This window comes from Harmonia axyridis, chromosome 2 (genome assembly GCF_914767665.1).
Source record: "Harmonia axyridis chromosome 2, icHarAxyr1.1, whole genome shotgun sequence".
In the NCBI taxonomy this organism is placed as follows: Eukaryota; Metazoa; Arthropoda; class Insecta; order Coleoptera; family Coccinellidae; genus Harmonia; species Harmonia axyridis.
Window position 1 is genome coordinate 10812256 of NC_059502.1, and position 25459 is coordinate 10837714.

Consider the following 25459-nt stretch of genomic DNA (forward strand, 5'->3'; position numbering starts at 1 on the left):
TTATGTATTATAGTTTCTTTTTTGATATAGACCTAATCATTGTTATTAATATTGTCTTCAATTTTTGCTCTCTTCGAAAACCAAAAGGAAATGGAGAACTCTAATCCAGTTGATTTCTTTCATAATGAAAATGAGCGCAAACTGAACCCAAATCAAAATATTCCAAATCAGGCCCGCATCGAAAAGAATCCATTAAAATTCCTCTACACTGAAATGAATTTCTTCTTCAACCCTTCTCTATCCGTAGGCACGAGCCCAAAATCCGACCATAATTCATTCCCTCTTGGTATCATGAAAACTTGAGCTTAATTGCCCTCTAAACTTCGCTAATTGATAACTAAATGGCCAATGTTTCTCACCCCTTTCTCCGAGCAACAAGTGGAATTTGCGGAAGCGAAAGGGTTGATAACTTTCAGCCGCGTAATTCATCTCTCCTTTCGGATCCCTTGTTGGATTAACTTCGACAAGTCGGAAAAGGGAGCAGTCAGAATTAGCGACTTCATAATTCGTGATGATTTCATTATCAACTTTGAACTTTTGCCGGCTATTCTTTAGGGGCGTTTATTCAGAATTTATCATCGGTAATTCATGGAAAGATATACCTAGAAGTTCCCCAAGGGTCTGTCTTGGGATCGCTCTTATTTCTTTTGATTATAAATGATTTTCCAGATTATATTGATCGCGGTATCCTTTCTTTGTATATTTGCTGATGACACGTCGATAACTGTCTCAGTACGGAGTCATGTGATATCCACAGCAATATGTAATTATCTTATTCGCAAGCTTGTGGAGAGGTGTCACTCTTTTTTGTATGAAGACTGGAATTTTATTCCCTACGCTTCTACTTTAATTTCTCCAATTTTGGATTTGGGATAATTTTCTCTTTTTTGCATGACACTATTTTCCTCTATCTATTTCTTTTCTCTTGTCTATCTTTCATTTTGTATTATCTTTCTCAATTCTCGTGCGCTTTTAGCGTCTCTATGGTTTTTTTCATTTGTTTGTCTACTATTTCCTCAATAGTTTCGATTTTCAATTCTTCTCTGGTTTTTTGGTTGCTAATATACCATGGGGCGCCAACCGTTGTTCTGATTACTGAATTTAGTGTACTTTGTAACTCATCTTTGTTATTGTCTTTCGTATTATACCAGGTTTCTCCTGCATACCAAATGCTTGCAATTACCACTATTTTTATTATCTTCATCTTGTTTTCTAAGGAAAGTTTACTTTTTGGGTTGAGCAGCGGGTAGAGTCTCCCGTGCGATGGCTTTGCCTTTTTCAATCTGTTTGCTGAAGTTCATTCTTTTTTCTAGAATTACTCCAGTTATTTTGCTTCCTTTTTCTATTGTATCGTCTGATTTGTTATTTTTCTGATTTTTCTATTCCTTTACTATTGTTCCTCCAAAGTAGATTGCATTGCAACTGTTTTCATCGTATTCGCTTCGAATCTCTTTTGTTGAAGTATTCCATCAGTTTATCTAGGTCTATTTGTAACTGCCCAGTGATTTCTTTCCGAGTTCTACTGTGATAGTAGATAGCGGTGTCATCTGCAAACTGGGCTATCTTGCATCTATTCATTTTTGGTATGTCTGCCATGTATAAGTTGAACAGCAGCAGTCCTATTACCGATCCTTGGGGAACTCCGGCTGCAATTTATCTTCGAACTAGTACTATCGATATGAGATCACTCGAATGCTCTGGGTTTAAATATCAGTAATACTGAATGTATATATACTCATATTCGTACCACTTATTTGGATTGTTTGGTATTGGGATGTTTGGGTGAGACAGTCACTTGCAGAGATACCGTTAAACTTTTTAGAGTGCACTTAAACTATTCTCTGAAATGGGATCACCAAGTTGAATCAATGAAAAAGTAGATAGTTCTTATTACAAAATCAGCAGGGTTGAAGACTCGTCATTTTTCCATTTCAAGTATTCATTACAGTTTAGTTTATTGCCCTTTTGATCATAATGTGATGTTATGAGGAAATTCAATTGATTCGGGTAGAGTTTTTGTGGCTCAAAAGAGGATATCACGTTTGATATTTAACTTGAATTCACTTGATTGATGTAATTTTTTCTTTAAACGATATTAACTTTTTACTCTTGCTTGTTTGTGTCCTTATTGTAGATGCTTACTTTATGATGAAGGAACAAGAACAATTAATGGTAAAATTATCAGGTTTCCATTACTATTCTACCAGAAATGTTGCTACTTTTAGTATTGTTACTCATTGAACTACTAAATTGGCATGTTCTTTTATCAACCTGGCTATTATTTCCTACAACCATTATATATTTCTATCGAACTGCTGAGTGAATGAAGTTCAAGAAGTTGGAAAATAAGAATTTTTTAAAAAACACTATAATACCGTTTGAGTATCTAACTGATGAAAACTCATTTGTATTTAAGATAGGTTTTGTGTTGCATTTTTTCTTTTTTTATCTCTTTGACTTGTCTTATACATATTGGTTTGGTTTGTCTTATGGAATCCACAAAGTATGAAGCCTATTGCGACACTTAAAATGTTAGAAATAAAAGTAATATTCAGATTCAGAATGATATAGTAATGGATCATTCAATAATTTATTACTTACATCTAAATGATAAGAGAGAAAATGATTGACTCAATAATGAGAAGACGCTGCTGTGTATGATGAATTTTTTAAATTACAAGTTACGTTATTGATGCTATATTCGATGAAATGGCATTTCAGCGTCCACTCAGAATTTTACTTTTTTAATCCTTATTTTTCTGAGAAATATTGAAAATATGCTTCAATACATTGCTGAATAATTTGAGACGATATGCTCATCAAAAATAGCAGTTATAAAATGAATAATATCAAAGCATAATAAATTACATCGAATAAAATATTGGATTTAGTTCGGAAATTCAATACTCCCAAATGGCGCACATATTTCCCTCCCAGCGGATTCGGGACATGCGGAGAGACCTCCAGAGGACTTAAAAAAACCGAAGGTACTGTCATTCCGTATTCCAGCCCAGGCTTCAGCGCAAATTCGGCCGGCCTGCTGAATATGCGAAAACCGAATTAGTATTAGGGCTCCCTTATCGGGAATTGGTTAGTTTATGTGTTGTGTGTGTGGATGAAGAGGGATAGAAGACTTCCCGATCAATATTTTAAACCCGCGGGCTCGTTTTAAGTGCCTAAGACGGCCTCATTTCTGGAGGGTGCACGGCGTGCGTGACTCATTTTTTTCATCCCTTATTAAGGGGCAGAGAAGAATATCTACACATAAAAAATGCAACCCCACATTGTAGCGTCACCCTCGTTTTCCCCTACTACCCCCGCGTTTCCAAATTATATCGGAAGATGTTTTAAAGGAGAACGAAAGCAAATTAATCTCCGGGATATAATGGAGGGGGTGGTTGCAGGGGGTGAAGGAGGGTGGAGGAGAGGGGGTTTAAGTCTCCTGAAAATTCGTAATTATTATTTATGGGCCCTCTCATTACCCGCGATCAATCAAGATCAGTGAGTTTTATTTAGGCGAGAGGACACTTCTGGTTAGAGCGCGAAATCAATGCTCATTAAATTTGTTAGGAATGCGTCGCGGAGCGAGGAGAATTGGTACAGTGGCGGCGGATTGTGAGGAAACGCGAAAAATTACACGTAGGGGTTCATGTTTTCGTTCTTCATTGAGACTTTGATTCATTCGAAAAACATCGTAAAATTATCTGGAATTTTGGCGAAACTAGTTTGATTCGACTTCAAACAGAATTGTATTTATTTGAATCACAACAAGTTTCTGATTGGATATTATTATATCGGATAGTTTTTGGAAAAATGTATATTTTTATTTAGCCTACTGACATTTCAATCTTAAAATTCATGGTAAGTTTTGCCAATTTTTGAAGTGAATTTTAGTGAGTTTCTTCTCACTTTTCAAGTACAGCGATATCTATCCATTACAAAAATTGAATTTTGAGAATTTTTAGGAGTTCTTCGTTTCGAACTTTTCAAAGGTTTTATCAAATCAATAAGAATCATTTAGTTGACCCCTTCAAGTCAAAAATGTTTTAAATCTATCCTCATTCCTAAACATATACTTAGTTGGTTTTTTTTTAGCTAAGTTAATAGTATCTTTTAAGACAAGTTGCAGAATGGCAGTGACGGCTCGTCAGGGTCGGCAGGGTCGGCCGGGCCGACCCAAAAATTATCGGGAAATAGAAAATAATTCTAGATATTCAATTCATTCAAACTCAATCGGAGTTATCGATTTCGATATCCAAATTCCCTCGATAATGAATATTTCCACTCAGAACAGGAAAATATATATAACTTATACCGGCCAATATTTTCTTTCGGACCCACCTAATATTCGATTTCCAAAGCATCCAGCGTTGTTATTCCCTTTCATAAATTGTAACAAACCACAATCGTAAATGGTTACTTTTCGTAACATCACCCCAAACAAGTTATTCCAGAATTGTACGTAACACCGTAACATTAGGTCTGAAATGTAACAGTGTAACACAAATGTTACAATTATACAATTGCAACTCCTGGAATGTCACTGAATGAAAGCATCTCATCACGTTAGGTCGGCCAAGAGCCGATGGTGGAACCAGCGCTACCGAGAGCGCTACGTAAAGGAAAAGATACTACGACATACGCCCAGAATACGACCACTCAGTAGAACGGCACAACAACTCGATTTTAGGTCGCTTCCCAATACACTGGGTCGGCTGGCCGGTTATCGTATTGCAGAGCGTCAAGCAGCAACTTTTCAGTTTATTTCAAATATTTGATAATTAAATGAATGGTTAATTATGAGACATTATGTCTTAATCAGAAAAGAACTTATTTATGCCGTTCGATAGTAGCTATTGATTTTCAGATCATGAAAATATAATTAATATATATTCACGTTCATGCATTTGTTTTCTCTTTAAATGGAATTTACTCCTTATTCATTATTAAATTTTTTATTCCTCTGTGTCCCATCTGCTAGCTCTCCCCGTTCATGCAATGTGTACTGATTAATGATTATATCGAGGAGAGTGATCTGGCAAACAAATTCTTAGTTTAGGCTAGATCGATTTCCTGCAGATTGATTTCCATGATTCTTAGTGCAATATTGGATCATTTTTTGTACATTTGTACATTTTTGTTTCAGGTTGAGTTGTGGAAATTCGAAATATTTCATGTTGCTTTGCTTTGAATGAATAAATTTGATTTGATTTGATTTGAGTGTCTATATGGTTGAGACTTTATAGGTTGTCGTAGAGAACTTTTGTATATTTCAAGAGCACGCACATCATTGTGCATCATATTTTTAAAATTATTATATTTTATAACTGACACATTTTTTTATTGATATTTTTGACATTTATCGAATTTTGTTCAGGAAAAGAATGTACTTGTACCTATGTAAAAGTACTAAATTTTTTTGTGATATTGATGGTTTTTAAGATTTTATATCTAATTGTTTATGTTCATGATCAAGTGTAAATTTTATGTTTATTTTGATGAATCCTTGTAATTGCGTTAATGCCGTTTCCATTTTCACATGAATTGGGTTTAACGGATAGCGAGATGAAATGCTGAAATATTAGCTTTCATTTACTACATTATTCTAGAATTTTCTATGGTTGAACAACGCGACCAATAAGAAATTTCGCATGGAGCTTGAAATTTTTTTCACAACGAAATTTAATATTTCACTTCGATTAAATTTTTTCATTTAAAATTTGCAGGAAAACAAATATAGAACGGTCATTTTAAAGAAACAATTAATTGAATTTTGTGCATAAACGAACTTAACTGCTGCATTTGAGATGCCGATATTCCCTGACAGTTTGCAGTTTTCAGGTCTTTCCGTTCAAAAGATATCGCCTATGAGCATTCACGGTTCCCAAAATTATTTTATATATATATATATTATATTTATTTATTATATTAATTTATATTATATTATATATATATATATATATATATATATCTTCTTCCATTGACAACAGAAATTATTCTTGGCCTTCCGGCCCGAATAATCACAATTGAACTAAGACGCTAGTGTGAATCAAAAAAAAAAAAAAAGATATATATATATATATATATATATATATATATATATGTGTGGCCGACCCACATCTCGAGGGCACGAGCCGTCACTGCAGAATGGGCTTCTATTCCAACAAGAATGCAAAATTCGCACACACGAGTGTTAAAATTGCCTTCTGAAACGAGTATTAGACAATATTTTCTCTACTTCAGTCAAGTTTTGTGAAATATTGTCGAAATTTATTGAAAAATCAGATTATACATACTAGCGACTTTTGTATTGCATCTTGTTAGTTGGTGTGACTGTTACGAAAATTTACAGATTACGGAATTTGAATTGGAATGATACGTTCCGAATTTTGAACTAATTTATAATTACGCATTAAATTCGTGAATTATGTCAGACGAAATCGATTTGACACCACCATAATTGAGAGAAATGCCAATAATGTTGCAAAACATTTCACTATATCAAAAGTATACTAATTATATTGAATTTTGATAGGATCGGAAGTCAGTGTAGACAACCACAAAACGAAAAATATAACTGAAAACAATGCTGTAATTAGTTCAATACATTTTTAGTACTGTGATGAGCTCATTACGATACTGAAATACAGAAAAGATATTCTGATGGAACTTTCTAGAATGAATTGAGATAAAATTCCTAATAATAAAGAATAATTGAATATAAGTTTCGTCGCTTATTTAATACCGTGATTCTGAAAATAGTGTGATGTTATGATATGAAATCTATGAAATGTGTTCTTGAGCCAAAAGGATTAAGAGGGGTCTTTAGTCTATACCGTTGCAGCAATCAGTTCAAAAATTATTACGCTTCATTTTACCCTAGAAACTATCGATTTATATGAGGTTTTCACTATTCTACATTATCAAGAGTTTGTCATTGTGGAAAGTCTTCATTTATCAATTTTTTTTTAAATGAAAAAAAAAAAAGAATTCGATGAATCTTTTATTGAAGAAGAAATACACCTATGCATGATATAACTTTCCGGGCAAACATTAATTTTTTATGAATTTTCACAGAAAAATATTGTACAAAAAGTCTCGTCAAAGGCTGTAAGTGCGGTTCTTCTAAAATTAAAATTAAGACGTAAAAACGTAGGAACTTTTGAGATTTTTTCACCCATCCTGGAAAGTGATCACGAGAATGCCACGTGGTATAAAACCCTCTTAATTCTTCTTGTATCGAGATTTCAACGAATATCTCTCATAGTTTCTGATGAACAATTTAAAAATGAATTTGTATTCGATTTCTGGATTTCACATAACAGATTCTGAAATGTTTGTTCTACACCAATTCCAAAAGGCAATAATTGGAAATAATTAAGTCAAAACGTTCCTATTTTCAAGCGGAATAATGATTCACTTCTACTTTCGTCATCCATCCCAAGAAGCAAAAACCGAAAGTTAGAAAATATTTAATAACCATAAAAAAAACCGCTTTTAATTCAAGCGAAAAATCAACTCGGCGAATTAATGAAGCCAATATCCGAAAAACAACGAACGATCGCCGTCTCATACCCAAGAATACCCACCGAAAGCTCCCATCAAAACCCCGGAGTGGTTCGATTTTCATATCATTAAGGAGGATAATGGGGGGGCCGATGAAAAGAACGCGCTTAATTAAATTGAGATTTGGTTCGGTCGGGGGAATACATTAAGATATTAATTGAATTATTGGAGCATTTTTCCTAAGCGGGCAGTGAATTATCCGTTTTTTTCTTTCTTTTTTCGGGAAAGGAAATGCTTTTAACAAATTGGGCTTTCCGTTCCGATAGGTAATAAATGTTGATTGATTACCGGTAATGAGGAACCCTATAAATAATAATTATATGGGTGTTCAGGACATTAGGCTCTATTATATCCAGAGAGATTGATTCATCCAGAAATTTTCAGACGCTGACGTCTTGATGAATGTTTGGAAAAAACGGCGAGAATTTATGCAAAGGGGATATGTTTGTCTCGTCTTCTCATTTATTAATTCTCGTATCATATTTTTCTGTCCTTAAAAAAAACAACTTTTTTTTTCAAACAAGTTCAACTCTTTCAATTTTTTTACTACCCAAAAATTTGCATTTCAACAATATGAGGACAATATTGTTTATCCGCGCAGTTTCGAACTTAATTAAAATTAACCTTGAGACGCTGAAGATTCTACATACATACATAGTAGAGGCATAGTACAGAAGCTGTCCCATTTAAGAATTAAGTAGAAAAACTATATATTTTTGAAACGTATAATATATTTTTCAAAAAATCGTTAAAGGAATGCTTTTCAACAAATATTCGTCTTGAATCTGAATAAAAACAAATATACAAATTACTGAAAAAAATATTTCAGTAAATCAAGATTTAGCAAAATATTTGAAACAGTAATTTTCCAGAAAGCCTTGTAACTCGAGAATGAAGCCTGATATTTATGCGATTTCGGATGTCTTATTATTTTTAACAAAGAAAAAGCATATTACACCTGTAAAAGTGGCTTCAATAGTATATTCCGAAACAAGTTGCAGAATGAGCTCGTAATCCCAAAACGAATGCAAAATTCGCATGAATGTTGGAACTGCCTTCTGCAACGAGTATATTTTCTCTATTTCAGTCAAGTTTTGTGAAATATTATCGAAATTCAATGAAAAATTCTGATTATACATCCTAGTGACTTGTGTCTTTGCAGTTGGTGTGACTGTTACGGAAATTGACAGATCACATCATTTGAATCGTACGTTTCGAATTTTGCAATAATTTGCATTGAATTCGTTGATTAAGTCTGACGAAATCGATTTAACACCACCAGAATTAAGAGAAATAGCGAATAATGTTGCAAATCATTTCACTATATTCAAATTATATTATATTCATCATCATCATCATCGTTTATTCACACAAAATATAATAACAAGAATAACAAGACAACATTATGTAATAGTTATTTATAATACAAGTGTAGAAGGCATTGATATTCTTCCACGAGTTCAAAATTCAAAAACGAGCCACGAAGTGGCGAGTTTTGGAATGAACGAGTGGTAGAATGAGCCTTCTGTACGAGTATTATACATTATTTTCTCTAATTCATTGCATTTTCATTGAAATTAATTAAATATTTCCATAAATATAATTTAGTGATTTTTGCATTGAAAAATGTTGGTTGGCAGAACTGATTTCTTTAAGGCAAATTGATGAATTGACAGATAAAGCCGTGGCGGAAAGTTCGGAGTACCAACATAGAATAATAAAATATAACCATGAAAACTGTGCGTTTCTTATATATTCTCGCACGATTTTGTTCTACAAGATGTGGAAGAATGAACGGAATAACCACAGAATTAGAGAAATAAACATTAGAAAACCCACAGAAGCAACAAATGCTGCTTGTACGTGGTATTGACAATTGACTTTTGTTGAAATTTGAAAGGATCGGAAGTCAGTGTACACAAACACAAAAATAAAAATATAACTGAAAACAATGCTGTAATGAGTTCATTAGAGCACTGTTTTAAGAACTGTAATGAACTCATTACGATACTGAAATAGAGAAAAAATGTTACAGTCGCAAAGTGGCCAATCAGTTGTAAATTGTGTAAACTGAAGCTTATCCTACAGGGCAGAATTCTGATATTCGTCAGCAATATGAAGAATGAACGGAACAAATTTTAGAAGTTATGGAGAGACGAAGTTTAAGAAGAAATAGACTTTAATATGTATTAACAAATATAAGTTAAGTTCATGAACTATAATTGGCCAGGAGAATTAATTAAATTACAAATTTAACTCTAAAACCCTGATATTTCCTTAACGAATTCAGTAAGATACAAATTAAACCAGATCACTCAGATTAAGTGATTATAAAAATTAAAATAAACAGTGTAACCAATTAATTCATAATGTATCGCCAAATGATATGGTGTTAGCACTCACGATAAAGAATAAATTTGAGATGGATAACGATTACAATCCTAATTCACAACATATTCGGCTTCCACCGTAGGAATCCAAGTGTGACGACTTAATTCCCATTAACTACCCGCAATACATAAATTAACAATGAATTTTAATGGCCAATTCAGAAATTAGGTCAATCTCTAACCGAACGTTCTCGTTGCGCTGTTATAAAAAGACAATTGAACTGATTAACACCAAATTTGACCCTGCGTGCTCAAATTAGTAAAATAAAATTAATTACTGACCTTTGACATTGAGGCCAGTCCAAAGTCACATTGCGAAGAATCGTACGCTGAAATATTGAAAAAATGCATAAGAACCAAAGCAATCTCATAAAATTTTTTTTTTTAGCGGAACTTTTTAAGCACGTCAGGGTCACGTTTGTTGTGAAAATGATAATGATCACATTGTTGGGTAATTTTCGACATTAGGATCAATTGATTCGTGACAAAAACGGTGTTTCCAACATGCTTAAAATGGACAGTGATTAGGCCGATGAAAATTGTTTCTCAAATTTTGTGCTGTCGCAGTTACGTTTGAAAAAAAATTTTCATGGACCGGTTGGTAAGAATATCAAAGCAGGTACATTCAATCTATATGGTGAAGGATAAAAGAAATATTTTTTTGGGGAGTCGTGTGAACAATAAGTAATGTGGTGAAATGAAATGGAATTAGTGTTTGCAATGAACAATGGAAAAAATGAATTATTTGATTACATTTTATATCGCCAACTATGGTATAATCTTAGAAAAACAGCATTAAAAAAATGTATTAAACGCTCTTGAAATTCTCACAGAGGTTTATCATTTCAATGTAGTTTGAACTCAAATAAAACACAAGCTTATGAACTGAACAAATACATTGTTTTTTTCAAGCTAAACAAATTGGTAAAACAATCTACAACAATATTATATTTTTTCAAACCACAACATGTACTATATAAGATAATTCTCGAACGGTATACGCTAGAGATTTCAAAATTTTAGGATTCGAATATCTAGATTGAGTTCGTTAGAAAGCGTAATTCGTCCGATAATGTTTTCAGGATACAGGGTGTTTAAGTATGATTTTTTCAGGTGTGTTTTCTCATAGCACCTTCCCTTCACAAGATATTCAACTTAAATTTGGCATAAATATTTCAAATTGAAAATTTCTTCATGTGATATGCTAATTTTGAATGCAAATCTACAGGGTGATATTTTTTTTGCAACTCCTTTCCTCCGCAACTTTTTTTTGGTGGACCACCGGTTGTTCAGAAAAATGTAAAAAGAAACTTTGGGCCAGTGCTACCCTTTTTTGATTTTTTGCAGTTTTGTCTCATCTGTTACCAATTTAGGGACAAAATTTCAAGCAGGTACAAACGATCTAAAGCCAAAATTCAGAACAGATATGCTAAGCGGCGTTCAATAAGCCCATAGTAACACAGATTTTATGTTTGAAAAGGAAATTCAAATCAAAGGAAAAGTTCAAGGACAGATCCTTCAAGGGGATACGCTCCTCTTTGAGGGATGTGTCCTTAAACTTTTTCCACAGATTGGATCGCTAGAATTATGTTAGTTTGTTAATTATTAATAAATCCTATATTCTGAGTGAAAAAATTATTGAATTCTTGTAAGAGTTCATTCAAAAATAGCAAATGTTCATTAACTACCAGTTGAAAATTTGTTGTCACTGAATTTATGTTATTTGTGGAGATAACGTAGGTTTATATAAATTATTCAATCACCGAAATATATTAAATATTATCCAATACCTTGTAAACAAATATTTTATTCTCTATTAATAAACTTTTTTGAATGCATAATCTAACTATTAATGAATATATCAAATATAAATCTGCTGTAATAGTTGTGAATAAATAACCTCCAAATAAGTGCTTTATTAATAAAAAAATATGGATTTCTCTCAGTGTAAATCAATTTTGAATTTTGGCACTTATTTATTCATATTTATTCAAAGTTTAGTGAAGATTAATAAAATGGTATGATCATCACAAAAAATGTAGGACTATAAGAAACATCCTGTACCTCGAAAAGAAAGCTTTTGCGGGCCTATGTTTATAGGACTTTTATTTCTTGGAATTATCCAAGGAATCTCTAATTTCCCTTTGTATCTACAATCTAGAAACAACCTGTATATTAAGAAGATGAATAAAATTATTTTTTTTTGATAATGGTGAACGATTTTCAGTTTTTCTCGTTGTCCAAACTCGCAAACGAAGAAATATAAGTATAAAACTGCATTTTGTCGAACCGGCATAAAAGATATCACCGAAATTTTGAATCCCAATCCTCATTTATCACGTCAGAAGTCATTCTACATGCAAAATGGATGTTTGTGATTTAAACTCCCAGGTCACGTTCAGCGGCAATACGAATCGCTCCCTATAAAAATTCCCAGATCCAGAAATTGAAATACAAGAAATGAATTTTTGTCGTTTGGATAAATTACACCACTTTCGAATTCTCGTGACTATTCTTTCCCGATGAAAATCATCGCAGGGATTTATTGCAGCAGATAACAATACGCGAAACTGCTACTCTTCGAGGAAATAACGGAAATTTTCAGACTTGGGTTAGGCGAAAACAGCGACGTCAAGTTGGTGCATTGGTAATATTGGTATGAAAGGGTTTGTCTGTAAGGTTAGATTAGATGTAGCAAATTTGGTGCCAACATTTCTAGAATGTGCGAAATAATGCGAAATAAACCTCTTTGGTTACCATCAGAGTCTTACAAAGGGACTGAGCGACTGGTTGAACCTACTAAATTCTACGCCATTGACGGAATTCAAATTTAACCACAATTTTTAGAGACTCCAATATCGATAAAGTCACTATTTCTGGAGATATTTCAAGCTGCACCATTATTGATTCAAGTTCAATTTGCTCAAAAACTGCAATTTTTTTCTGCATTCAGAAAAAAAAACCGAAATAATTAATAGACATGAATATCAAAACAATCTGTTTAGGTAACTTGAAATAGGGAGTTTATCGTTCTGAATGAAGAAAAGCCTTAAAAGTGTCAACTGCCCAGATAGTTGGCTATTAGAATGAATGAAACCTCTTTTAGGTTTTATTTCTTATAATTTTGAAAAATATTAGGTATACAACTTTGCTTCCGCCGTTTTGCAAGAGATGACTGTAGCAGTAAGTGGTAGTCGAAATAAATAGATCGTAGATGTCATATAATAAGCTTAGGTATTTGTAAACATAACGCCATCTAAATATTAATCTATTTGTGTCTGCATCACAAAGTTATTCTCGATTGAACATGTCAGCTTACGAGCTAATCTCATCATTTGCGGGAGGTTTTGATTTTCTACTTTAATATGGAAAAATCTGCTGCTGAGGCTCATCGAATGCTCTCAAATACCTTTAGTGAGGCTATTAGTGAAAGAATGTGCCGACAGTGGTGTCAAAGCTTCAAGAACGGTGATTCTGACTTCGAAGACCAGCATGGCGGTGATTGAGAGACGGTTTTCGAAGATACAGAATTATCATGGGGATATCACGGCCATGCTTCTCGTCGATGGCCAAACCGAATATTCCCGGTTCCATGGTCATTTTCAGTATTTGGTGGGACCAGCTCAGCGTAGTGTATTATGAGACTGAAATAATCCCAGGCAATCGTTATCGAACGCAATTAACGCTTTTGATCGGAGCATTGAAAGACAAACGGCCACAATACAACGAGAGACATGATAAAGTGATTTTACAGCATGGCAATACTCGACCCAATGCTGCGAAAGTGGTCAAGACATACTTGGAGACGTTGAAATGGGAAGTTCTACCCCACTCGCCGTATTCTCCAGACGTTGCTATCTCGGACTGTCACTTGTTTCGACCAATGGCACACAGCCTGGCTGACCAGTACTTCCGGTATTATGAAGAAGTAAAAAAATGGATCGATTCTTGGATCGCTTCAAAAGATGACCCGTTTTTTCAACGCGGGATTCATACGCTGCTCGAAAGATGGAAGAAAGTAGTGGCCAGCGATGGACAATACTTTGAATCATAAATGTATAACCAATTCTTCACAATAAAGCCTCGAATTTCGGAAAAAAAACGGCAGAGGAAAAGTTGTACTTTATTTTTAATTTTGTTCAATGTTAGATCAATGCAGTATACCAATCGATTTTCGAATCAAATTCATTGCATATATCTCCAATACTTTCTTACGAAACGCCTAGACGATGGTAGGACAGAATTTTTTGTCTTCGATTTTCGGAATTTCATATTGTAAAAAAAATTTTGGGGTAGTTTAAATTTATTTTTCCCGAGCGCTTCCAAGGTTTATCACTTGAAATAATAAACCTAAAATCAGTCTTTCTGAGTCACAAGGGTGACTAGATCGCAAAAGTTCAGGAACCGCAGTCAGGATCGAAAATTAATCGATGTTCGGAAGATTTTTATACCCCGCAGGTTTAACTCAATCAGAAGCGATTGGGGTTGATCGCTGACGCTGGCCTGTCCTGAACACGTTCGGGCTCGGCTGTACCACGGCGTGCGCGGTATTTTATATTTAAATGTTGCATGATTAGCTCATATTAAATAAATGTAACGTACTCTCTTAAAGGTTCGGTTATAATTTATTTTTTATTGTCTATTGTCTACGGACATCTCACGCCATTATGGACTCGATTTCTTTCGATTACCATAAATCTCGGGGAACACAAAGGGAAGATGGCGTTTTTATGTTTTTAGATACGTATTAAGATTTTCGAGTCCTGCGGGATAACTGTTTGGATGGGGGGAGAAAAGTTCGTCAAGGACTTAGCGGGTGCGTTGAGTCATAGGCTTCTACGGGAGTTTTCCACATTGGGGAAAATTCATTCATTACGTGAACTCAATTGAAGTGATATTGAAAATGTAACTTGTACAGGGTGTCTCAAATTCGATGCTCATCTGAAAACATCTCGAGAACTATAAGACTTAGAGATTTTCTGTTTTCAAAATAATAAGATATCAGAAAGCAGATCATATATAAATCTTTATTCGTTCTAGAATTACAGGGTGTTTCTGAAAAATATTTCAAATATTTCATTATATCTTGATTTCTGTTCAAGATATTTGAATGATTCTGATAGGTTTCTTTCAGTAATTTTTATGGTTTATATGAGACAATTCATAGAAATTAATTATCGTTTTAGAGTTATAGAGGAGGATTGATGTTTTTCAAATGGGGCATTTGACTTGATTACAATTATACAAAAGACACAAAATGAATTAAATCTCGATATAAATGAGAAATTTTTATATGTAAGGTGTCCGTCAAAGTAATGTAGTGGAAACGCTCAATAACTTAGAAACAGATGACATTTTCGAAAAACCAGTAACGGGATGCTCTTCGGAAAATTTGCTGCATTGAAGAAAAATCTAGGATGTTTCATTTGAAAACCAACTATTTTCTATATCTCTGAAACGGTAATCAATTTCAATGATCTGTGATGAGTTTCATAACTAATGAAATTGTGAGAATTTTTCTGATATCTGGAACAGAAACCAAGATACAGCGAAATATTTGAAACAGTAATTGTTCAGAAACGCCCCGTAAGTCGAGAACGTATCGAGATATCTATGTTTTAGAAAAATTGTTAAAAAAAGTGATAAATTACACTATTTTGAGAGTTTCACGTCATAGAGCAGGAATTTTTTACTTTAGAATTGTGTTAAGTAGACTGAATTGAGTGTACTGAATTGAGTATGTGTAATTCAGTCAGAAAATAACTTGAAAACAGATTTAAACTAGAGGGCAATAGTATATGCTAAAACAAGTTGCAGAATGAACCTATTCCAACACGAATGCGAAATTCAAAAACGAACGACAAAGGATCGAATTTTCGAACGCATGAGTGTTGGAATTGCCTTCTGCAACGAGTATTAGACGATATTTTCTCTATTTCAGTCAAGTTTTGTGAAATATTGTCGAAATTCAATGAAAACTTCAGATTATATATCCTAGTGACTTTTGTATTGTATTTTAGCAGTTGGTGTGACTGTTACGAAAATTGACAGATTACGGAATTTGAATTCGAGTCGTACGATTCGAATTTTGAAATAATTTATAATTACGCATTAAATTCGTGAATTATGTCTAAAGAAATCGATTTAACACCACCAGAATTAAGAGAAATAAAAATGTTGCAGATCATTTCAGTATATACAAATTATATTATATTGACAATTGACGCGTATTGAAATTTGATAGGATCGAATGTCGGTGTTGACAACCACAAAACGAAGAATATAACTAAAAACAATGCTGTAATGAGTTCATTACAGCACTGTTTTTGATAGTGTAATGAATTCATTACAATACTGAAATAGAGAAAAGATGTTAGATATACCTAATGAAGTTACTGATACTTTGGAGATTAATGAAATGTTGTTTATAACATGTTTGTTTTCAAGAAAAGCAATGGAAAACCTAAGCACCAATATTTTTACATTCGATTCTCATTCCATATATGGAACTACTCTTATTAATCTACGGCTCTCCCCCTTTAATATCATTACGTTCCAGATGAATACAGTCAATCACCGAAAATTGATTAAAGAGATTAAAAATCGAACGAACCACGAGGGGAAAATCACATGCAGCATTTCCTTATATTTTCCAGCCAAAGGAGACACTTCAAGGGACGCTGACGAATAAAACTACAACCAAACCAAATCAACCAAACCTTCAAGCTGTTAAGGCCTAAGCCGAGGGAAAGTAGAGAGAGGGCTCACAAAAAACATACATACCCACAGAATTCATTTCCCCCCCTCACAGTTGGGTAAAAAATCGATAGAAGAATGGTTGGGAATTAATGTGCTGAGGCACATAATGGGGATTTTTTTAGGATATCCATGTGCGAAATGTGTTTTTCCCCCGAAAATATAGATTTCGGAAGAGTGGGGACTCTCATTTCACTGGGATTACTTATACGAGCAGAGTTGCTGGGGTTTTTCTTACGAGAAAATCTATACCGGATTGGATTCAGATGTAATTATCAGCATTATGGACAAACACACCAAAATTCTATCAATATAGATTGAAATGAATACAAAATAAGGTATTGAAATGTCTTAATAAACTTTTATATGAATATCCAACAGAAAAATTGAAGAAGAAACAAGAATGAAGTTAGACAGATTGGTGAAGCTCTCAGAGTAATAAACATAAATAGAGGGAGCATATGTCATTTTCAATATGCAAATTTTGTCCCCAACTATCAAATTTTACATGAAGCGCGCGGAAATGAAAACATATCAGTGATATGATATTTCACTCAATTAGTGAGTTTCTCCACGAAGAACGCACTTCTTATGTCGCATAGTGAATCAACGTTTCATATTAACTCGAAATATATTGAAATAAATAACTAAATATATCAGAAATTCAGAATACCAACTTCAAGCACGCCAAACGACGTGAAACCGATGACATTAGGAGAGCAAAAGTTGCCAAACCTGAATTTCAGCAGGTAGATACAGAAAATTATAAATATTCAGCTCTTTATAAATTCGACAATTAGGAAAAATTTCGTATTCCTAATATTCAAATTTCCATTTTCATGGGGAATCACTCAAATAAATATATTTCATTCAATATGATATACATTCATAACGATATAGTAAAATTGTGGATTTGAAAATATATCACAATCCGACAACGTAATCTAACCATGTTGGGGACATGTAAAAATTGCGTATACTCCCTCTATATATGTTCATTACTCTATGGTGAAGCTGAAGCAGTGAAAACTAATCTAAAAGAAAAAAAATTAAAAAATTAAGAGCTGAAAATCTAAGGCACAAGGTTACCAACCGCGACAAGAGACAGATTCAATTTATTTGGAAAAACAATATCAGAAGATCATAGGACAAATTCGGTTCATTCAAGTCTTTTTACTCACAACAGCATGGCTCAGATGACATCCATATAAAGAGTCACTTAAAATATAACAATATACTATTTTCAAACAATAAAATTCAAATTAACTCTTATACAAACATACATACAGGGTGGCCATTTGAAAACGAAACAGATGAGATTACAAACGAAATAAAGTTTTTCGATAGAAATGCTCGGACAGGTCGATTTCTGTTTCGAGGGGGACAACTTAAGATGTAGGTTACGGACGCATAGCGCTTCAACCCTTGCTACTACAACCCTCACCCCCAAATTTTGAATAGGGAAGATGGGGTGAGTGATACCTCATTTGAAAGGTATTTTTATACTGATTTCAGCACAGTAATTGTTTTTTCATTTTATGCATTAGTTCTCGAAATATTCTCAACTAAGTATTTGAAAATGAAGTGGTGTTTTCATGGCACTTGTAGTGTTTTGTGAAAAATCAACATTTTGAGCTTCAAAACAACCATGACTGTGGCTTCCTTCCTAACTAACTAACGCATGAATATTTCGAGAACTAATGCATAAAATGAAAAAACAATTACTCGACCTGTCCGAGCATTTCTATCGAAAAACTTTATTTCGTCTGTAATCTCGTCTGTTTCGTTTTCAAATGGCCACCCTGTATATTTAGTCTCATAGAATTATAAATTCATGACTATCATTCCAAGAATCGATTTCAAAATTTCTTGGGAATAAACCACCCTGGATCATACTAAAGACTGTCCATTATATGGACCCTTTTCTTCGGGAGCCCTCTAAACCTCAACTCCACAATACAATAACCAGAATCCCGACTCTTTTAAGCCATCATGCAACGGCAAAATCTTCTACTCCGAGAATTCATCCAAGTATACGAATTTAATTGGCTCCCCAGATTCAGAAATTGCAGATAAATATTAGAACATGCTTGACCCTAGTTAGCGACTGCCTCTAGGGGTAGAGAAGTTGAGTTCTCCTCTACCTATGTAATAGGAAGAGAACGTTTCCTTGGAATTAATCAAATGTCCAATTTCTCCTTCCCTTCCGGAATGTTAACAAGGAACTCAAAGGAGTCCAATTTCGAGTCCTCCTTGTTTGCCGATTCGAATGGATCTCGCATGCCATGAAATCCCCGGTTTTTCATGCAGTGCAAATGGAGGAGAATCTAGGGGAGATTTTTAAATTCAGTTCGGAATTTTTATCCGAATATTTCATAGAAAACTACACAGAGGTTCAAGATGAAGAAGCAGGCTGATAAACCTTATTCAACTCGCTATAAGGCACTCCTTCAAAGTAATAAACATAGATAGAATCCCCAACATGAACTATAAAATTTGACATGAAGCGCGCGGAAGTGAAAAAATATCAGTGATACGATATTCCACTCAATTCGCGAGTTTCTCCACAAAGAACGCACTTCTTATGTCTTACAGTGAATCAACGTTTTGTACCAACTAAACCATATTGAAATAAGTAGGTACCTGAATATATCAGAAATTCAGAAATAGTTACTTATAATACAAGTGCAGAAGGTATTGATATTCTTCCACGAGTTCAAAATTCAAAAACGAGCAACGAAGTGGCGAGTTTTGGAATGAACGAGTGGTAGAATGAGCCTTCTGTACGAGTATTATACATTATTTTCTCTTAATTCATTGCATTTTCATTGTAATTAATGAAATATTTCCATAAATATAATTTAGTGATTTTTGCATTGAAGAATGTTGGTTGGCAGAACTGATTTCTTTAAGGCAAATTGATGAATTGACAGATAAAGCCGTGGCGGAAAGTTCGGAGTACCAACATAGAATAATAAAATATAACCATCAAAACTGTGCGTTTCTGATATATTCTCGCACGATTTTGTTCTACAAGATGTGGAAGAATGAACGGAATAACCACAGAATTAGAGAAACAAACTTCAAGCGCGCCAAACGACGTGAAACAAGGGATGACACTAGGAGAGCAAAAGTTGCCAAACCTTGGAATTCAGCAGGTTATACAGAATATAATAAATATTCTGCTTATTATAAATTCGACAGAAGAATATCGGATTCAAAATATTTAAATTTGCATATTTAATCGGGAATCACTCGAATAAATATATTTCATTCAATGTAATATACATTCATAATGATATAAAGGGTGTTTTTTTTTAGAGCTTTAGCACGATGGATTATTCGATTGACATGAATTTTATTTATCCGCAAGATAATCTTGTGGCATTACATTTTCAATATGATTTCTGGCATATGACCGCCACGGCTGGCTCGGATGTAGTCCAATCTGGACGTCCAATTTTCGATGACTTTTTCCAACATTTGTGGCTGTATATCGGCAATAACACGGCGAATGTTGTCTTTCAAAAAGTCAAGGGTTTGTGGCTTATCCGCATAGACCAATGACTTTACATAGCCCCACAGAAAGTAGTCTAGCGGTGTTAAATCACAGGATCTTGGAGGCCAATTCACAGGTCCAAAACGTGAAATTAGGCGGTCACCAAACGTGTCTTTCAATAAATCGATTGTGGCACGAGCTGTGTGACATGTTGCGCCGTCTTGTTGGAACCACAGCTCCTGGACATCATGGTTGTTCAATTCAGGAATGAAAAAGTTAGTAATAATGGCTCTATACCAATCACCATTAACTGTAACGTTCTGGCCATTATCGTTTTTGAAGAAGTACGGAAGTGATTCCACCAGCCCATAAAGCGCACCAAACAGTCCAGTTTTTCTGGATGTAACGGTGTTTCGACATACACTTGAGGTTAGCTTCACTCTAAATGCAGCAGTTTTGTTTGTTGACGTAGCCATTCAACCAGAAGTGCGCTTCGTCGTTAAACAAAATGAAATGGACGTAGTGCGCGATACGTTTTCCACACAGAACCATTATTTTCGAAATAAAATTGCACTATTTGCAAGCGTTGTTCAGGCGTGAGTCTATCCATGATGAATTGCCAAGCCAAACTGAGAATAAATCACTTGACAGATGTTAAATCGGTCCTCATCTTGAACAGTAATGCCAACTTAAAGTTATATACCTCGAAAAAAAACAACCGTTAGTAAAATTGTAGTTTTGAAAATATATCACAATCCGACAACGTAATCTAACCATGTTGGGGACATGTAATAATTGCATATACTCTATCTATGTTTATTACTCTATGGGTACTCCCAAAACCTTGATAAATATTACAAATTAAAATTCTCGATCAGAAAAACTAAGAATTGATAACACACAAAATCCACACCCTTTCAGGTATTTACCCTCCCCAAAGCTGATTACCTTCCAGATATCTTCATAATCTTTTCACGTGGAATTGCCAAATTCCTAATGACAATGACCGCGATAAAATGAACTACCTGAACAAAATATCACTCATCGCAGGCTCAAAATATGTTGGTACATTTTTGTGGTATCTTGTGACATTAACAATACGAATTTAGATAAAAAGCGAACCGAAACGGAGACCTAGAAATACCTTTCTGTGTTTTTCATAAAGCTTCGAAAAAAAACCACACGGGTAATGAGAATATCTCAATTACTGATAAATACTTCTCATTCAAATTTTTTTCTACCGAATTGAGTTTCTAAATAATAGTGAGCTACTTCATTCGATTCCAATTCGATCGGAGTCATTTGCGTGAAATGAGTTTTTCCAATGTTAGATCCCATAGTCACGCTTCTAATTATACTCCATGGAACCCACAAAAAATCAATTCCTAGATTATAGATGTTGTAATCTGTATAACGCAAGGGAACTACATACAGATGTTAATTAATGAAGAATTATAGCATTAAGCTTTATTTATGAACACGCTCAAAAACCACATTTATATAATAAAAACTGTCTGGTCTATTTCTTAATGTGTATTTCATTGTGATATGCTCACAACAACGGTCGGTTCCAAAGAAAATAATAATTTATAAAGGGTATTACAAAAGATTTACTTTATCAAATTGAACTTTCTCGTGATACCTATACAAACGAGATCGCTAATGTCTCTAGAACAGCATTAATTTATTTCACTTCGCATAACTGCAAATACATTGAAAACATTATAATTTCGTAATGGGAGGTGTTTGCAACGTATAGTCAGTAACACTAATAAAACTACTGTTTCTTGAACCAGGGGAAATAAGGAGGATTCTTCACGTAAAAAATAACTAAGATGACAAATTTGAAGAAAAAATGTAAATGAGCAATACGCTGCAATCAGTAAATTATAAGAGAATTGTGGAAAGTTCAGACGAGAATTCGGGAGCTTTCGAAAGATAGTCCATTTATGCGCTAATTGCGCTTTTGAAGACTACATAACTTTCTATGTATTCTCCAAGAGCGCAATAAACAGAAGAATAAAGTAGTGCACAAAAACATATATAACGGTGATAACGAGTTTTCAAACGCATGAGTGTTTGAATTGCCTCCTGCAACGAGTATTAGAGGATATTTACTCCATTTCAGTCAAGTTTTGTGAAATATTGTCGAAACTCATTGAAAATTTCAGATTATACATCCTAGTGACTTTAGTATTGTATCTTGGCAGTTGGTGTGACTGTTACGAAAATTGGCAGATTACGTAATTTAAATATGAATGATAAGTTTCGAATTTTGAAATAATTTATAATTACGCATTAAATTCGTGAATTATGTCTGAAGAATTCGATTAAACACCACACGAATCAAGAGAAATTGCGAATAATGTTGCAAATCATTTCACTATATCCAAATTATATTATATTGACAATTGGCGTGTGTTGAAATTTTATAGGATCGAAAGTCAGTGTAGACAACCACTGCACGAAAAATATAACTGAAAACAATGCTGAAATGAGTTCATTACAGCACTGTTTTTAGTACTGTAATGAACTCATTACGATACTGAAATAGAGAAACAATTTTACTTATTTGCATAATGCGTGGACTTCTTGATAGAGTATTTTGATCTATGTGGGTCTATCTATGGAATGAATACTGGTAGATACTCTAGATACACTATTGCTACTACTTGAATTTGGATTACCGTAATTCGATCCTTCAAGCAAATGTCGACCAAAACTCTTACACTTCATTTGCATACTTCAACCGCGACTCCTTCAACCATTTTTTGGAACATAACTTAACCGAATGCCCCCAAATTAGCACAGAATCGTAAAGATTAAGAACCCAACTCGTTCCAACGGCAAATACAATCTGTTTCGAGCCAGTTAATGAACTCATCCGACAATTAACGAGAAACAAATCTAATTGCTGGACATTCGGTGACCATCGTAATTACTTAATGGGCATGATTGGCGAAGTCTCGTCATTATTTATTTTTAAACCGTACGAATTCCGTATTCGTAATAAAACGCCGTCTCCGTGGGTTGTATTTAAAAGTGGATAGTAGGCGATTTCAGTTGTAATAAATGTTCCGCCGTGGCACACTATCAGAATGTATAACTTAGTTAAAAACGTCCGTTCAAATGACCCAACTTAGCCGATAATTTAACTCTATAAAAACTGGTATCATTGTTCTGTGGTCGTAAATTTGAAGTTTTCACATTAAATCCTTTTCAATTCTCGACTGTGCGTCCTTTTGGGTAGTCTCTCCCGAGATTTAGAATTCCGTGAAGAATGGTGTGCGCACTTCTTTATATTCAAATGAGTAGCACACAGATTGCGTTCGGGGGCCCCTCTTTCTTCGTAAACACTTGGTGGTTCCGAATGGAAACCTGCTTCGGTTGCGTTTGTGAATGAATCTCGAAGGTTTGTCGTTTGCAGATGAGCGAACTTGTGGCCTGCATCCGAGAACGCTGCCAAAGTTGAGTCTCATGGCGAAAAATCGGTCTCATTTCACAGAACTTCGATCGTAGGAGTTTAGCTCTATGGAAATGTCAAAAATGAACTGAAATTGACACAGAAATGATTTGATCACCACAATAAAAGTTTTCTCCAGTTCATTATCGTAATGAGTTCACTACAGTACTAAAACCAGTGCTGTAATGAACTCATTACAGCATTGTTTTCAATTATATTTTTCGTTTTGTGGTTGTCTACACTGACTTCCGATCCTATCAAATTTCAACATACGTCAATATAATATAATTTGAATAAATTGAAATGATTTGCAACATTATTCGCAATTTCTCTTAATTCTGGTGGTGTTAAATCGATTTCGTTAGACATAATTCACGAATTTAATGCATTATTATAAATTATTTAAACATTCGAAACGTACGATTCAAATTCAAATTCCGTAATCTGTCATTTTTCGTTAGTCACACCAACTACCAAGATACAATACAAAAGTCACTAGGATGTGTAATCTTAATTTTTCATTGAATTTATACAACATTTCACAAAACTCGACTGAAATAGAGAAAATATCGTCTAATACTCTTTGTAAAAAGCAATTCCAACACTGATGCGTTCGAAAACTCGCTCCTTCATCGCTCGTTTTCGAATTTCGCATTCGTGTTGGAATAGAAGCCCATTCTGCAACTTGTTTTGGAACACATATACTATTCAAAGTGGTTATAAATCAACTCTCATGGTTTCAAAGTACCAGGCAGCAGCCAAGTGGAAAAATTGTCACCAGTTAATTTTTAAGAATTTTTCGTATTTTATAGAATATGTCCTTTTGGACAAGAAAGTCTCTGGGTCCAACTTAATCATATGACTAGTTTTCGAGAGACATGATGTCATAGTTGAAAAATGGCATTTTTTCAAAGTAAAATTTCTCGTAAGAAAACATCTTGAATGAAACACTTTTGCGCTACAAATATTGCTATATTTGGTTCTTATGAAGAAGTTTATTATGATATGTTATATTTTTTCGTTCACGTTATATGACAATAATCATATATTTTTATCCAACAATTTTCTGAAAACCTACACAGTTGCTCGAAGTTCCTAAAATGAGTGTTTATCGGAAAATTGAAAAGGATATAAAATTTCGGGATTTGTAGGCATTTTATAGAATTGATGTGTACCTGACGAAATATATTTTTCGATTACCCCTTCAAGAAAACAAACTATCTACGCCCTTGTCCGAAGAACATAAAATCGTGTAGAATTCACTACAAAACAATATCTAATTCTCTATTCCCAACAACACCTAGTTCTCTTTCCCCAATCAAAACCCATTGACAAAAAAAAATCAGCAACACCAACCCCGAATCCTCCTGAAAAACAAACAATAACCATCAGAAACCCTCCGAGCGTATCAAGAAGAAGAAGAATAATAGTTCCACTCTCATTCATTACCGTCCCGAGTTTCATATTTTCTTAACAAAAACCTACCCCCGATTCGCAACCCAATTCATCTGGGCCTTATGCCCCAGATATAATGGGCAAGGCACCCATATATGCATCCATTCATTCCTTCGTGGAACCGTAACAGTCTTACCTGTCAGGTGTAACAAATTAGTTGAGGTAGCGGGGAACACCCCCGTTTCTGGCCTAAACAAATACCTTGCATCCGGCACGACTCGCCCTTACGTATTCGGAATTTCAATAAGTTTCCTTTGATGAATTATTTCTGTTTTGATACACGTAGGCTTCCCGTGTTGTATCTCTCATTTTTATCTGAGTTGGGGAATT

General features: G+C 34.2%; 1 protein-coding gene across 3 annotated transcripts in view; it reads right to left on the reverse strand.

Annotated features, from left to right (window-relative positions):
* LOC123674163 (zinc finger homeobox protein 4) overlaps positions 1 to 25459 on the reverse strand; it is a 151410-nt gene that overhangs the window by 11923 nt on the left and 114028 nt on the right. Inside the window, exon 6 of one of the 3 annotated variants that reach the window (XM_045609078.1) lies at positions 10239 to 10285. The exons of the other annotated variants lie outside the window; for them this stretch is intronic. Within the exon in view, the coding sequence (XP_045465034.1) occupies positions 10239 to 10285 (47 nt within the window). The remainder of the gene's footprint in view (positions 1 to 10238; positions 10286 to 25459) is intronic. 3 annotated transcript variants of the gene reach the window in all.